This window comes from Camelus bactrianus, chromosome 23 (assembly GCF_048773025.1).
Source record: "Camelus bactrianus isolate YW-2024 breed Bactrian camel chromosome 23, ASM4877302v1, whole genome shotgun sequence".
NCBI classification, from domain to species: Eukaryota; Metazoa; Chordata; class Mammalia; order Artiodactyla; family Camelidae; genus Camelus; species Camelus bactrianus.
Genome location: NC_133561.1, coordinates 29658723 through 29675366, shown reverse-complemented (window position 1 = coordinate 29675366; position 16644 = coordinate 29658723). Strand labels below are relative to the sequence as shown.

Sequence of the window (16644 nt, the reverse complement as noted above, 5' to 3'; positions counted from 1 at the left end):
TTCATCTCAGGGATTCTGGTCCAAGATGGTGAACTAGGAGGCTGCTGAACTCACCTCTTCCCATGGACACACCAAAACATCCATTTCCCCATCTTTCCCTGAAAGAGGCTTATTTGCATATCTTAAAAGATGTAGCCAGGTTGTTGGCATCACCCTGGAAAGCACTTGTGTACACATCTGGCAGGTACCCCTTGATCACCTGGTGACCAGCATATTTATAGTGCCAGTTTCCACATGACTGGCAAAAACAAACAAAACAAAACAAAACAAAAAAAAACACTTCTTAATGAGTTATCTCCACCCCACTCCCCTGGGCTCAGGGAGCAGACAGAAATGGCCATCTTCTAGTTTTTCTCTAAAAGAAGCCTTTAAATAGTCCTTCCCCAGTGTCAGGCTTCTAATTTAGCAGACACCTACAGACAGACTGTAATCTTCCCTGGAAACCAGGGAGATTGGCTGGTATCATCTCTATGTTCTCCCTCTGACCTACTCCTGATGGCCAGAGTCCCCCTGGAACAAATTTGTACACAAGTCTGGCATCCTGGCTTTTTGTGGCCGTCACCCAGGTGCCCTTTATCACCTGGCTGTGGTAGAAAACAGGGCTTGTGTTCATGTGCCTAAAGACTGAAGCAAATAAGGAAACAGTTCTTAACCAGTAATCTCTGTGGGGCTCAGTGCAGGAGGAGCAGACAAATGCCCGGCTACCAGTCTTTCCCTGAAAGAGGTCTACATGCATACTTTAACAGCTACTTCCTGAGGGTTAGCACTTATGTATTGACTGAGATCTTTCCTTTGGGACACTGAAGGATCTTGGTACATCTGCAACTACTTGGAGCCACTAAGCACAAAGAGGTAGACTGGGCAATCAAGAAGGTTTGAGAGACAACCAAGAGCTAGGGCTGGGCTAAACAGTAAGACTCATCTCCTACATAAGACCACTCTGTCAAAAACTGGAAGAGATAGCTGTTTCATCTAATGCACAGACACCAACAGAGAGAATAAAGGAAAATGAAAAACAAAGCAAAACAAAACTGAAATATGTTACAAACTAAAGGATAAGATAAAACTCCAGAAACAGACCTTAATGAAGTGGAGATAAGTGATTTACCCAGAAAAGAGTTCAAAATAATGGTCATAAGGATGGTCACTGAGATCAGAAGAGCAATATATAAGCAAAGTGAGAATTTCAACAAAGATAGAAAATATAACAAACAACAGAACATAAATCACAAAGCTGAAGAGTACAATAACTGAACTGAAAAATTCTTTAGAGTAGTCCAACATCAGAATAGATAAGTCCTGCTTTAGTGCATTCCGCTGTTGTTAGGTGGAATATTCTGTGAAGTGCTGCTGAGTCAGATCAACATGTCATTTAAGTTCAATGTCTCTTTATCGATTTTCTGTCTGGATGATATATCCACTCCTGAAAGTGGGGTACTGAAGTCCCCTACCACTATTATATTGCTGTCTATTTCTCCTTTCAGGTCTGTTAATATTTGCTTTATATATTTAGGTGCTCCTATGTTGTGGACATAAATATTTGCAAATGTTACATTTTCTTGTTGGGTTGGCTTCTTTATCATTATATAATGACCATCTTTGTCTTTTTCTGCAGTCTTTAACTAAAAATATATTTTGTCCAATACAAACACAGCTACCTCCACTTTCTTTTGGTTTCCATTTGCAGGTGATATCTTTTCGGGACCTTCGCTTTCAGTGTGGGTGTGCCCTTAAAGCTGACATGTGTCTCTTGTAGGCAGCATAGAGTTGGATCTTGTGTGTGTGTGTGTTTTTTAATCCACTCAGTCACTCTATGTCTTTTGATTAGAGAATTCAGTCAATTTACATTTAAAGTAATTATTGATAGGTATGAATTTACTAGTGCTATTTTGTTAATTATTTTCTGAATTTTGTAATTCCTTTGTTCCTTTCTTCTTCTCTTCATCTCTTCCTTTGTGAACACTCCCAAGTTCCTTCTATGAGATCAAGACCCTGATACCAACACCAAAGACACTACAAAAAAAATTACAAGTAATATCTTTGACAAATGCAAAAATCCTCAACAAAATATTTGCAAACCAAATTTAACAATGTATAGAAACGGCCACATACCATGATCAAGTGGGATTTATTTTAGGCATGCAAGGATTGTTCAATATTCAAAATCAACCAATGTGATACAACACATTAACAAAAAGGATAAAGTCATATGATAATCTTAATAGATGCAGAAAAAGCATTTGACAAAATTCAACATCCATTCATGATAAAAACTCTCATCAAAGTTAGTATAGAGGTATCATATCTCAACATAATAAAGGCTACTTTTGACAAACCTACAGCTAATATAATACTCAATGGTGAAAAGCTGAATGCTTTTCCCCTAAAATCAGGAACAAGACAAAGATGCTCACTCTTGCCACTTCTATTTAAAATAGTATAGGAAGTCCTAGCCCAAAACAAACAAGAAAATGAAATAAAATGTTCAATATCACTAACCATCAAAGAAATGACAATCAAAATCAAAATGAGATATCACCTTACACCTGTTAAAATGGCTTTCTTCAAAAAGTCTATAAGTAACAAACACTGGTGAGGATGTGGAGAAAAGGGAACCCTAGTACACTGTGGGATTGTAAATTGTTGCAGCCACTAAGGAAAGCAGTATGAAGGTTCCTCAAAAAACTAAAAATAGAACTACCATATGATCCAGCAATTTCCCTCCTGAATATATCCAAAGAAAATGAAAACACTAGTTCAAAAAGATACATGCACCCCCAATGTTCATAGCAGCATTATTTAAGATAGCCAAGATATGGAATCGACACAAGTGTCCATGAAAGAACAAGGAAATATATATATGAAATATTATTCAGCCTTAAACAAGAATGAAATTCTGTTTGCAACGATGGGCCTAGAGAGTATTATGTTTAGTGAAATAAGTCAGACAGAGAAAAACAAATATTTTATATTATCACATATGTGGAATCTAAAAAATGAAACAAATGAATGTATGTAACAAAACAGAAACAGACTCACAGATACAGAGAACAAGCTAGTGGTTACCAGTGGGTAGAGGGAAGAGGCATGGTATGAGATAGGGGTATGGGATTAAGAGACACAAACTATCACGTATAAAATAGATGAGCTACAAGAATATATTGAATAGCACAGGGAGATAAAGCCATTATTTGTAATAGCTTTAAATTGAATATAATCTATAAAAATATTGAATCACTATGTTGTACACCTGAAACTAATATAATATTGTAAATAAACTATACTTTAATAAAATAAATAAAATAAATTATAAATACTTACAAAAAAGACACAAATAAATGGAAAGATAAAACTTATGTTCATGAATTGGAAGAATTAATATTGTTATAATATACATACTACCCAAAATGATCTATAGATTCAACACAATCTCAGTCAAAATTTCAATGGTATTTTCAACCTAAATAAAAAAAAATACTAAAATTTATATGGAGTCACCATATACCCCAAATAGACAAAGCAATCTTGAGAAAGAAAAACAAAACTGTAAACATCACACTTCCTAATTTCAAACTATAAAGAAGAAACTCAGCTTTTTTCTTTTCTATGTAGGGAAAAACCCAGTTCTTCCCCATTGTGTGTTTCTTTCCTGCGTGTCTCCTTTACTTTTAATAGAACAGTTCTGGTGACTTCTGACACTTCTGGTGGCCAAATGTGTTGAGGTTTTTCCCCGTATCAAGCAAGTCCCTGTGACACCAGCTGGGTATCCTACACTTTTACTCAATTCTGACACTATCTACCCAGATACAGTGTCAAATCTCACAGATTAAGGACTCAGTCCCATAAGACTGCCCCCGTCTCAGTTCAGATGCCAGTCAGAATGCCAGTTTTATCTCCTGTGCTTGTGACCAACAGGCTATAGATTGAAGGCTCCAATGACCCCCTCCTTGGGTTTGATTAATTTGCTAGAACAGCTCACAAAACTTAGGGGACACTTACTTACATTTACCAGCTTATTAAAGAATATAATAAAGGACACAGATGAACAGATAGATGAAGAAATACACAGGGTGGGATCTGGGAGCATCTCAAGTGCAGGGGCTTCTGTTCCCATGGAGCTGGAGGTGTGTCATCCCCTGGTGTGGATGTGTTCAGCAGCCCAGAAGCTCTCCTAATTCCACACTATTGGGATTTATGGAGTCTTCTTCACATACGAAAGGTCAATTATAAACTCCATTTCTAGTCTCTCCTCTCTGGAGGACAGTGGGGCATGAAGCAAAACTTCCAAGCTTCTAATGATGGCTTGGTCTTTCTGGTTACCAGTCCCCGTCCAGGAGCCATTCAGGAGCCCATCCAGAGTCACTTCGATAGAACAAAAGATGCTCCTAGTGCTCTTATTATGGGAATTGACAAGGATTTTAGGAGCCCTGTGTCAGGGATGGGGTCAGAGACAAATATTAGGACAAAAGATGCCCCTAGTGCTCTTATCACTTAGAAGATTTCAAGAGTTTTAGAAGCTCTCTGCCAGGACTAGGGAACAGAGACCAACATATATATTTTCTATTATCTAATGTAAACTATATTACAAAGCTATAAAAACCAAAAGAGCATGGTATTTGCATAAAACAGACACATGGATCAATGGGATAGAATAGAGCACCCAGAAATATATCCACGTATGGTTGGTTAATTAATTCAAAACAAAGGAGCCAAGAATATACAATGATGAAAGGATAGTCTCTTCAATAAATGGTGTTGGTAAGCTTGAACCATCACATGCAAAAAGAATGAAATGAAATTTCAGTCTTAACACCATACACAAAAATCAATGCAAAATGGATTAAAGACTTGAATGTAATACCTGAAACCATAAGACTCCTAGAAGAAAATATAGGGGATTAGCTCCTTGACACTGATCTTGGCAATGATTTTTTTTTTTAATTTGACATCAAAAGCAAAGGCAACAAAAGCAAAAATAAACAACGATGAATACATCAAACTAAAAAGCTTCTGCATGGCAAAAATGAAAAGATGCTCAATATTATTAATCACCAGGGAAATGCAAATTGAAACCAAAATGAAGTATCACCTCATACCTGTTAGAATGGCTATTATTCAAAAGATAAGAGATAACAAGTATTGGAGAGGATGTGGATAAAAAGGAACCCTTATATAAATCAGTGCAGCTACTATGGAAAACAGTATGGCAGTTCCTCAAAAAATTAAAAATAGAGCTGCTATATGATCCAGCAATTCCACTTCTGAGTATATATCAGAAGAAAAAAAATCACTATTCCAAGGATGTGGATGCATGAATAAGAAAGTATATATATATATTTTTTTTCATAAAAAATTCCATTTGGCTATAAAAAGATGAATGAATCTTGCCATTTTTGACAACATGGGAGAACTTTGAATTCATTATGCCAGTGGTATAAGTCAAATAGAGAAAGACAAATACTGTATATCACTTATAATTGGATACTAAAAAAATCAGACTCATGAAAAACAGAGAACAGATTGATGGTTGCCAAAGGAGTGGGGGAGTAGGAAAAATGTGTGAAGGTGGTCAAAAGGCACAAATTTCAGTTATAAGATAAAAAAGTACGGCGGGAAGGCTATGCTTAACAATACTGTATATTTGAAGGTTGCTAAGAGACTGGATCTTAAAAGTTATAAGAAAAAATTGTAACTATGTGAGGTGATGGATGTTAACTAAACTTACTGTGGTAGTCAGTTTGCGATATGTACATATATGAAATCATTATGTTGTATACCTTAAACTGATACAATATTTTATCTCAATTATACCTCAATAAAACTGAAAAAAAGGAAAGAATTAAAATAAAGATATCAGTTACCAAAAAAAGTTAAGTTCATCCAAAAACACCCTTACAGAAAGACCAGAATAATGTTTGACCATATATCTGGGCACCTCATAGCCCAGTCAAGTTAACATTTAAAATTAACCATCACAGTATCCAATAGGATATTGTGGAAGTAATTTACTATGTAATATAGTAATATAGGCAAGATTCATTCATCTTCTTTATGGCCAAATGGAACTTCTGGGGATAGATTATAAAAGACATTGTGGCTTCTGCCTTTCTCTCTTATTTTACAAGAAGCCAGCTGTCATGTCACAAGGGCACTCAAACAGTCCTAACATCAGGTCCACATGGTGAGGCTATGAGGCCTCCAGCCAACAGCCATGTGAGTGAGTCATCTTAGACATGGGTCGTCCAGCCAAGACCAGTCAAGCCTTCAGATGACTGGAGTTCTGGCGGATGTCCCTACTGAAACCTCATGAAAAACCCCAAGCCAGAACCACCTCACTAAGCTGCTCGCAGATTCCTGACACACAGAAATTGTGTGAGACAATAAATATTATTCCCACTTTTAATCAATAAGTTTAAGGTAATTTGTTACTATGCAATAGATAACTAATTTATAAGTCATTCTACAAAAGTAATTGCTGTGTACTCTTCAAAAATGTCAAGATCATAAAAAACAAAAAAAGATGGAGGACCTTTTCCAGATTAAATAAGAAAAACCGACAATCAAATGCAACGCATCATCCCATCATCCCAGAATGACCTTGGACCAAAAAAAAAAAAAAAAGGGTGTGTGTGTGTCTGTTTCCTATAATAAAGAATATTGAGCTGACTGGAGAAATCTGAGCACAGTCTGTCCCTTAGGTAATGTGTTAATTTCCTGTATTTGCTCATCATACTAGTCCTATAGTTATGCAAGAGTATGTTCTTGTTTTCAGGGAATTGACACCAAACTATATAGAGTAGGAGTGTCATGCCTGTAACTTACCTCAGAGTCCCAAAGTAAAAAACGTATATAATTATATTTATGTACACATATAAGTGTGTATGTGTGTGTGTGTATATATATGTGTGTGTGTGTGTGTGTGTGTGTGTGTGTATAAAACTGTATTATGCTATCTGTACCTATCTAACTAGAAAGAGAAGATGTTAGCATTTGAAGAATCTAGGTGATAGGAATTCTTTTTATTATTCTCGCAACTTTTCTGCAGAAATTATGTCAAAAGAAAATGTGGCTGCCGTTCCTCAGTTTCCTTTCTAAGTAAACTGTTTTCAAACGGAGAGTTGGAAACATTAATAGCTTTTGAAATGAATTTAGTGAATCCAAATCAGAATTTTTAAGAAGGAGAGAAAAAGAAAAAAAGAGTAGAATAGAGCATTGTAGATTAATAACGGTGAGTACTATTTTGTGAAATTTTGTTCCAGATCTCAAGAGAGGCAAAAGTGAATACACTGGGTTGTGCGGTCAAAGAAATTGGAAAGTCGCTGGTAGCACTGAGGACTGGAGTCTGAGCCAAAAACTGGGTCAGAGTTCCTCCGTCTGCCCGCCCCCGGCCAACCCTTCCTCCCAGCCTGTGCCATCCTCACAGCACGGTGTCCGGCCCCCAGCAGCCCGCAGGTGTGCGTTCAAGATAGCACGTGGTGCCAGACACTACTTAAGGGGCCACCTCCCCTTGCTTGCCGCTGTCTCCTCCTCCAACCCTGCCCTCCCGGAGCTGCCGGAGGCTCGCGAGTCTCGGAACGCATCCCACCGCTGGGGCTGCCGCCGTGACATGGGCGCTGCGGGCCTGTTCGGGGTTTTCTTGGCTCTCATCGCGCCAGGGGTCCTCGGTGAGCTGGGAAGGGGAGCGCGGAGGTAGGAAAGCATCTGGGGCCAGGACGGCCTCTGTGCCGGGATGCAAAGCCGAATCAAAAGCGACAAAGTGGGGTGGGGGCCGTGCTGGACGCTTCCCTGCCTCCCGCTCGCTTTGGGGGATCTCTGGATCTCTTGGTCCTGAATGTCCTCACTCACTCCCCAGGCAGAGACCGTCAGAATTGCAGGCTGCACCATAGAGAGGCACTATATGATCTACCCTGTGTGGCTGGTGGTGTGTGCTCTCTGCGTTCTCTGCACTCCCCGCCCCCTGGACTCAGCAGGTGCTCTGTGCTCTGGGTCTGAGGTCTGCTAGTGCTAACGCTAGGCACGTATTCAAAACCAGTCTCGTGATGAGTGCAAAACTCGGCTGCATGCTCCGCTGAGCGCGGGAGTTTCTGCGCACAGTGAACTCGCTCCCGCCCAGTAGAAGCAGCACGGCTTCCCGCTGCCTTCCCAGAATAAGAATAACGTCTGACTCCCCAGGCATGGTGCTCATGTTTTTTGTTTATTTGTTTGTTTTCTGTTTTGTTTGTTTTTTTTTTAACTTTAATGTGATGTAAGTAAAGAGATCCTAAAGGATGGACACCTGAGTAATTTAGAAAAGCTGATACGTGAATAAAAATGACAGTACTTTGTGTTACTTACTTTCTGTAATGGCGAGGGGTCTCGGAGGTGTCATTCTACCTTTTTTATAACTTTTCCCCCTCCAGATTGCCTTAATTTTGAAGAAGTATTGTGATTTGCTAAGCTTAGAGTCTCTTGGTGACCAGATAGGTCTAACTTTCTAATAATTTCCAGAGACCAGTGGATTCCTAGTTTATTAAGAAGTTTACTGCATACAGACCTCAATACCTGTGTGACTTTTGGCAAGTCATTTAGCTCCCTGAGCCTCAGTTTCTTCACCTGTAAAATGAAGCTAGTGGGGATTAGCAGCCCTACCCTTCCTGAGCTGCCCTGAAAATCAGATGAGATTAGAGAAATGAAAGTTAGATGTTGGATGTTATTACTAAATAGGAGTAATAAGATTATTGTCTGGACCTATTTTTATGAAGCCAGCATCTAAGCTTATCCATCCCTAGCTTGTTAAGGGTTATTGCACACTTTGGTTCCATTACTACTTACGTGGTCTGCTTCCTGACATTTAACTTTCTCCTGACCCTTAGTTGAACATTTCTCCAAGACATTATCTTCATCTTTTATTTTATTTATTTTTTTAATTTTATTTTTTTGAGTTATAGTCAGTCTACAATGTTGTGTCAATTTCCAGCGTAGAGCACAATTATTCAGTTATACGTGAACATACATATATTCATTATTGCATTCTTTTTCACCGTGACCTACCACAGGATTTTGTATATATTTCCCTGTGCTATACAGTATAATCTTGTTTATCTATTCTGTATATACCTGTCAGTATCTACAAATTTCGAACTTCCAGTCTGTCCCTGCCCACCCCCCTCTCCCCTGGCAACCACAAGTTTGTATTCTATGTCTATGAGTCTGTTTTGTGTTTATGATCATTCGTCTATTATCTTCATCTTTACCTGGCTTTACCTGGCATTTTACCTGGCTAACTCCTCCTTATCCTTCAGTCACAACTCAAATGTCTCCTCCTCATAGGCCTTCCTTAACCGTCATAATTGAAATTGTATGCCACCCTGTCCCCTCCCTTTTCCATTAGATTACATTTTGACACATCACTCTGTTTATTTCTTCTACATACCATCTATTTATTTATTGGCATTTATTTATGATCTATCTCCTTCTATTGGAATATAAATTCCATGAGGGTGGGAGCCTATGTCTAATGTTCACTGATGCATATCCTGTGCTTAAGAAAATACCTTCGTTAATCTGCATAACCGTCATTCAAAAATGATCAAGTGGCCTGGAAACCCTGTGTTATGGTATTTGATTATAATAATTCTCATCCTCAATAATAGTTTATCTTCCTACCTGCTTTCTCAATTTCAGTTTTATTTTTATTATCCTATGTATTTGTTCTTCATTTCAAACGGATTTCTAAGCCATTCCAGGTAAATCCCCTTGGACCCAAATAAAGAGTAAAATGTATCCTTGTTTCCAGAAACTCCTTTGCCTCCTTAGTTTTTAACATGTTTTGAGACATGTATATAGATATGTTTATATCAGTGCTTTGCCATTATCTTCTATTTTAGATCCAGTCATGATCTACACTAATTTTTCCTCCTGATTTTAAAAAAGATGTGAAGAGGGTCCAGTGAACCTTAAGAAAATTTATGTTACTAAATGGCTCATAGACTTTCCCTTTTCTGATGTGGAAGAGAACATGATTGCTGAAAATTCTGTCATATGACTTGGGATTTTGTCAATTTCATTACTAAGAAGAGCTAGTGTCCCTCAAAAGAGGTAGAGTCCCTAAGTCTCCTTATTAGGAGTAAGAACTTCCCACTGTTTCTTATCCAGAAAGTGTGATTCTTATCTCTTTTCGCCTCCGAATGTCATATTATAAAGTACCCTTCTACTTTTGCTGCTTCAAGATCTTGGTTGCATCTTAGTCTATGTCATTGAAACTGATTAAATCTTGTGAACTAAAATCGATTTTCCAATTTGTGGAGAATTATTTGGGATTGTCCTTATTCACGTTTGATAATTACAGGTTAAATCACTTGATTAGGGTGAATTTGGTACAAATAACAGCAGGGTCCTGAACTTGACCTTCGTTGAAGACAAACTCAGACTTTCTCTCCAGAGTCTTGCTGTTTGCAAAAACATGCACTTGGGGACATTTGTAGGTGTTAATGGAGGAAACCAAAGAAGTTGAAGAAGGAAATAGGAGACCTACAGTGAGATCTGTGTCCAACAGTGACGGCTATTCTTAGATCCAGTCTGTGGCTTCTCAGCAGAAGTGTTGGGCTGTAAAAAGGCTGGGTCTGGCTTGGGAGCCTCGTGTTTGCCTTTGTGTCAGTTAGTCCATGTTTGTTATCTGACTTTCACCTGTATCTGTTTCAGACTTCTTTAAGAAAGGAGATTTATAAATTTGATATTCAAATATACCACCATTCTGGAGTTGAATCTTTACCTCTCTTTCATACTTAGAAAAATGTCTTTTTCAGGTACATCCTCAAGTATTACAGTATGGGCGTTATAGTTTCTTACCCATTTCCTAGAATAAAATTTGTTTCTTCATCTCCTTCATCATCATCATCATCATTTTAAATCACAAGGAAGTGTCTTGAAATGGCTAGCTCATCTTACCTGGTACCCATCAGGATGTATTTACTAAGCTATTTTGGGGGCATATTACTCTACTAGGTTAATGGAATAAAATAAATGAAGGATAACAAATAACTTCATTTTCTTCTTGCTACGACCTTAAAATTTAATGAATAATACAGTAGTATTAATTCATTGAAGTAATTTTAGAAGGTCATACATGCGATGAGATTATAAGGCCTTTGATGTATTTGTTCCCTGTGCTATCCCAGGAAAGTTTTTATTGATAAGGTTTAACTTTTTATTTATGAGGTTGTAAGAAGATGGAACAACCCCAGTGTCTCCATGGAATTTTGGTTTAAAAAATGATTTTCTCCAGCTTTTCCTCAAAAGTCTATCCTAAAAATCTTTGAACTCCTGAGCTTATTTCTCTGTATATGCATTCATACTGCAAGATATATATTCTTTGACCCAGAAAATATTGCCATTTTAGGTTTAATCTCTAAAGATCAAAGTTGTTAGTGTAACTGGTGACAAAACAGAAACAGATTGAGATCTTAGCCTTTCTTAGTCTTGATATTCCTGTGGTCTTTGTCTCTAGGTCAGTGTAAGTTCCCGCCAAGTTATCCTTTTGCTAAGCCTAAAGTTCAGAGTGATCAGTCTGAGTTTGCTGTTGGGACAATTTGGGAATATGAATGTCTTCCTGGGTATAAGAAGAAGTCATTCTCTATCACCTGCCTAAAGACCTCCAAATGGTCAAATACTCAGCAATTCTGTGAACGTGAGTAATCTGTAATAGAGGAATCTTTGGGTCTATAGCATGTCTCTATGGGCTAACCTGTTATTTTCAAGATAAAAGATGAGCAAATTAGTCAGTGATGACTCAATAAAGGGGCTCTTGGGTTCCCATGTTTTCTTTTACTCCTAAGAGTATTGGTTATTGGGGTTAAGTCATCAGAGCTGATCAACTCTGTTTATCCTATCATCTCCTTGACCTTGTTCTATGGTTTCTGTACTGTGTTAGTGTGAGCTAAGAAGTTAGTATACAAGGAATGCTAGTTTCACCTCATTATCACCCCATTCAATTCAAAGAAATATTTTTGAGTAACCACTGGATATGAAACATTAGGCTAGATGATGGGACTAGGGAGAGACATAAAAATTAATCAGCTAGTTTCTGTGTTTGAGGAACTCCTCTGCTAGTTGTAAATACTGACTTTAAACAGATACTGTGCTATGATGTATTTTTTTTTTATTTGTAGAGATAAAAGTCTGTAAACATCATAGAGAAGTAAATAATAAATGCTATCTAGGAGAACAGGGAAATCTAGGCATTATTGACAGAGCAAACAGCATGTGCCAACACATAAAGGTGTAGAAGAACGTGATGTCTTTGGAAAAAAGAAAAATTCACTGTCGTTGAAATATAGGGTGCGTGGTGAGGCACAGTAGTTGATTAAGTGGATTGGAGCTTAATTGTGATGGGCCGTTCATTCTTTTCCAATAAACAATGGCAAGTCATTGTAAGCTTTTAAATATGGGGAGTGGCATGACCACATTTGTGCTTCTGGAAGATAATGTGTGCAGTGGTACAGAGGATGTACTGGACTGATGGCAACCAGAGTTAGAAAGCTAAATTTTATTTCTTAATGATCCAGTGAGAGATTACAGCAGTGGCAAAATAGTTGGTTTGGAGAGAGGGATCTGGAATCCAGTCACGAAAACTTCATGACCAATTGAATGAAGAGCAGCAGATAGAGAATCAGTTACAGAAAGGAAATGATGACTGTGAGGTTTTTTCTTAAGCCAGAAGATTTGGTAGAATTTGCCATCACTTACAGAATATAAAAAGGGGAAATAGAGATTATAAATTATGATTGACTACAAATAATGCTTGCATCCATGCTCAGAAATATAAACGATGTACTTTGAACGAAAAGTGTTATGGAGTTGACTTGATCCTTCGGAAGATAGAAGTTTTGTAAATGTCAGATTTTTTTTCTGAATAAACTTAGGTTACTAAGCAAGTCCAGTCAGGTTGGAGTTTAATATAAAACACAAAATGTCCCCTAAATCCCAGTCCCAAATTCTGTTTTGTTTATGTTCCCTTGTAGGTAAATCATGTATGAATCCTAGAGAACTTCTCCATGGCTCTGTCCTCGCACCCAGGGGTTTCATGTTTGGGTCAACAATTACATATTCTTGTGATAAAGGGTGAGTTGGCAAGAGCTACCTCCAGAGTACATGGATGTTAGCACAATAATTTCAACCAGAAATCACCAGTCTTAAGTAATTGCCACCTACCCTTAAACATAGGCAAAAAGAGAATCACCTCTCTGATCTGCCCCAGAGACAATTCTTCAGGATTACCCGCTAGCAAAGATTCCTAGAAGAGAAAGGAGTTTGGGCCACTCTTCTTCCAATTTTAAATCTTCAGTATTACTGACCAGGAGGTCAACTTTCATTTCTATTTAGATTATTGAATCTTTTGTATGAGTCCTTAGTCTCCATTATTTGTCACATATGATATTCTATTCTTTGCCATTCTTTCAGTGGAAAAAGAACTAAGCTTTCCTAAAATGTCCAGCTGGGAGGTGATTACTCCTCTCTTTGTATTTAGATATCGACTCATTGGTGACTCATCCACTACATGTATTATCTCAGACAATGCTGTAGTCTGGGATAAGGGCATGCCTTTTTGTGAATGTGAGTAAAATTTTCCCTTTCTTGCACCCCTTGTCTCTCCTAGGAGGAAAGTGGACATCTACACAATCAAAATAAGTACCCAAGAGGGTTATACTTGGTTTGAGTAGTTCTGGATGCAGACCTGTGGTTTATCTTATTCAGTGCCCTCAATTCCACAACACTTTCCTTTGCTTACTGTCCTTTGATGATAAGTTATTTCATAGTGAAAAAGTGCTTAAATATAATACATGCCACAAGATTACACACTGCCAACTTTATTCCATGCAAAACATACACCATCCTAGGTGTCTTTTGGAATAGTTTATCTGTATTCTGGGGGTAGGGACTGGTGACCAGATCATATTTCAGGGGTTTTATCAGGCCAGTTCTGTGTATTTGCCTACCTTGCTACTGCCCATTTAGAACCATCTTTGAGATGAGCATCCAGAATTTCAATAATATGGGTTAATTGTAGGTTAAGTGGAGGTTTGGTTTGCAAGAGTTCAGACAAAATTCCCAGAAGGTATAACATTTAAATGACTTCTCTCTTTTCCTATCTACCCCCCAAAAAGCTATTCCTTGTGAGTCGCCCCCAGCCATCTCCAATGGAGACTTTTACACCAGCAATAGAGAGAATTTTTACTACGGAATGGTGGTTACTTATAAGTGCCATGTTGGACAGAATGGGAAAAAGCTGTTTGACCTCGTGGGTGAGAAGTCAATATATTGCACCAGCAAAGATAATCACGTTGGCATTTGGAGCAGCCCTCCCCCTCAGTGTATTCCTCTAGTCAAATGCCCAATTCCAGAAGTTGAAAATGGAATCATGGAATCTGGATTTAGGCCTTCATTTTTCTTAAGTGATTCTGTGATGTTTAAGTGTAAGCCTGGCTTTACCATGAAAGGCAGCAACATAGCAAGGTGTCAACCAAACAGCACATGGAATCCTCCACTGCCAAAGTGCTTCAAGGGTGAGTCTGGCTGAAATTTTGGGGATCTAGAAATAAAAGGAGACTTTTAGAGGAATAGATAAATGGTACTTATGAGAAGAGGAGAATAAAGATAGTGTATGTGGTTGGATATCCTGGTTAAAGAATTAAAAAGTAAACCTTAAAAGTAGTATATAAATGTTAAAAAGGTGGGAAATTTACTACATTCTGGGACAGTGCTAGGTCTGCATTAATGTGGAGGAAATTAGAAGACACTTTTTAAAAAGTAGATACTACCAGCGCCAATGATCAGAGATTTTTATATGATTAAAATCATGTATGATTAGATTTTATTTAAATGAGGAGAAAATAAACTTTCAATCCTATTGGCTAAGTCAATGGGGTAAATTGACTGATCAGAATTTGATTCAAATTACTGGAGGTATTATACCTTCTCCTATTGAAAAATATAGCCTTTATGGAATTAGGCTAGACTTAAGATTGAGTCTCTTTTCCCATTCTCCCTTCCTTCCCTACTTTTATTGAGAAACGCCCGACTTAGTAAAAACCTGGCAACTTGGGAGTGTCCCACGAGGCTCGGAAACTTCATCAGTGATTTGGGGAGCAGGAAGAAAGAGGAGATTTTGGTGGTAAAAATGCACTATAATAGTTTGGTTCCCTTGACTATTTTAATGAGATGATATCCACTTAAATGAAATGGGAAAATGATGAGTGGGAGTAATGCTTCCTGGTATAGATCAAGACATAGAAGGCAGACAGTTGCATGGAGCATCATGTCTAAAAATGTAACACATGTTCACCCCACTCCACCTCACCCAAGAGAGTCTCTTCCTTACACTTAGGAGAATTGACATGACCTTCATCTTACTCCTGCCAATCCCAAGTTGGCTTAGGTTGTAGAGAAGAACGCTCTTATTTCAGAAATAAAAGGCCTCTGGTCCTGTTCTTTCCTCAGGGTGTCTACCACCTCCACATATCCACCATGGCAATTATAAAAACATGGATAAGGAATTATTTCTAATCGGACAGGAAGTGTCCTACAGCTGTGAGCCTGGCTACACTCTCATTGGAACAAACACTATGCAGTGTACATCCTTGGGAACCTGGAGCCATACAGCTCCCAAATGTGAAGGTGCCTAAAGGTTTATTCCATCTTAAGGAAATGCAACTGTTTCCTGACTCTATGTATCAGCCTTGTCTGTTTTCTCCTAGTGAAATCATGTGATGCCATTCCAAAGCAGCTTCTCAACGGTCGTGTGGTAGCTCCTCCTAATCTCCAGCTTGGGGCAAAGGTTTCATTTGTTTGTAATAAGGGGTGAGTGCAAGCTGATGGAGTTTGAATTAGAGTCAATGATCCATAGCTAAGTATTGCAAACTGTGATCTCTAAAGATAGTTAATTTTTTTTTCTCTGATTTTTTTTCTCCTTTTCTTTATACTTTACGATTAAGACTTCTGTTATCACGCAAATACCACTGGTTTTCTCCATGTGTATGTATTGCATATGGCCAGGCAAAGCTGGGAATTGTCTTTTCATCATTAAAAAAGCAAGATTTGGGCTCAGAAGTTAAGGCTTCTATTAGGAGAATGAATGGACAATGGGTGTTTAGTGAGAGGGGATCTTCATGGTGAGCTTAGGAAATGAGGTCTTTGATATTTTCTTCACTAGGAACCGAGGTTATTTCCTTCTACATGGTCAAGAGAATCTTGATATTTGGATGCCAAGGAAGAAAGAAAAAATTAAAGAAAAGAATATGATCATTAGGATCTTTTTCCTCTGGTTTTTAGCTGGTCTGAAGTCTTCACGTAGCTGAGCTGATTCACAATCTTGGACTTTTTCCTTAAGCCAGAAATGCTTACAAAAATAGAGCCCACTAATACCTTATATTTGAAAGAAGTGATTAGTTCCATACAACCAAGAACTGGTTTGTTCTACAGCTGATTTTCTGCCCCTTATTGTTTAAGGTACCGGTTAAATGGCCAGTCTTCTAGTCAGTGTGTCTCAGAAGGAATGAGAGTACTCTGGAATAATAAGTTTCCTGTCTGTGAACGTGAGTAGAAAGCAAAAATAATCAAGTGCGGACTGTGCCTCTTGATTTCTGGTGTGCTCTCATGCACTTATCAATT

General features: G+C 38.1%; 1 protein-coding gene across 4 annotated transcripts in view; it reads left to right on the top strand.

Annotated features, from left to right (window-relative positions):
• The first annotated feature begins 7419 nt into the window (after nucleotides 1-7419).
• The window catches only part of CR2 (complement C3d receptor 2), a 30943-nt gene continuing 21718 nt past the window's right edge, over nucleotides 7420-16644 (top strand). For 3 of the 4 annotated variants that reach the window (XM_010963236.3, XM_010963235.3, XM_010963234.3), the window contains exons 1-8: nucleotides 7420-7664; nucleotides 11486-11665; nucleotides 12999-13098; nucleotides 13505-13590; nucleotides 14142-14540; nucleotides 15475-15651; nucleotides 15732-15834; nucleotides 16483-16568. In XM_010963236.3, coding sequence (XP_010961538.2) covers nucleotides 7607-7664; nucleotides 11486-11665; nucleotides 12999-13098; nucleotides 13505-13590; nucleotides 14142-14540; nucleotides 15475-15651; nucleotides 15732-15834; nucleotides 16483-16568 — 1189 coding nt within the window. In that variant the 5' untranslated portion in view covers nucleotides 7420-7606. The remainder of the gene's footprint in view (nucleotides 7665-11485; nucleotides 11666-12998; nucleotides 13099-13504; nucleotides 13591-14141; nucleotides 14541-15474; nucleotides 15652-15731; nucleotides 15835-16482; nucleotides 16569-16644) is intronic. The other variant, XM_045522845.2, reaches the window with a different exon arrangement.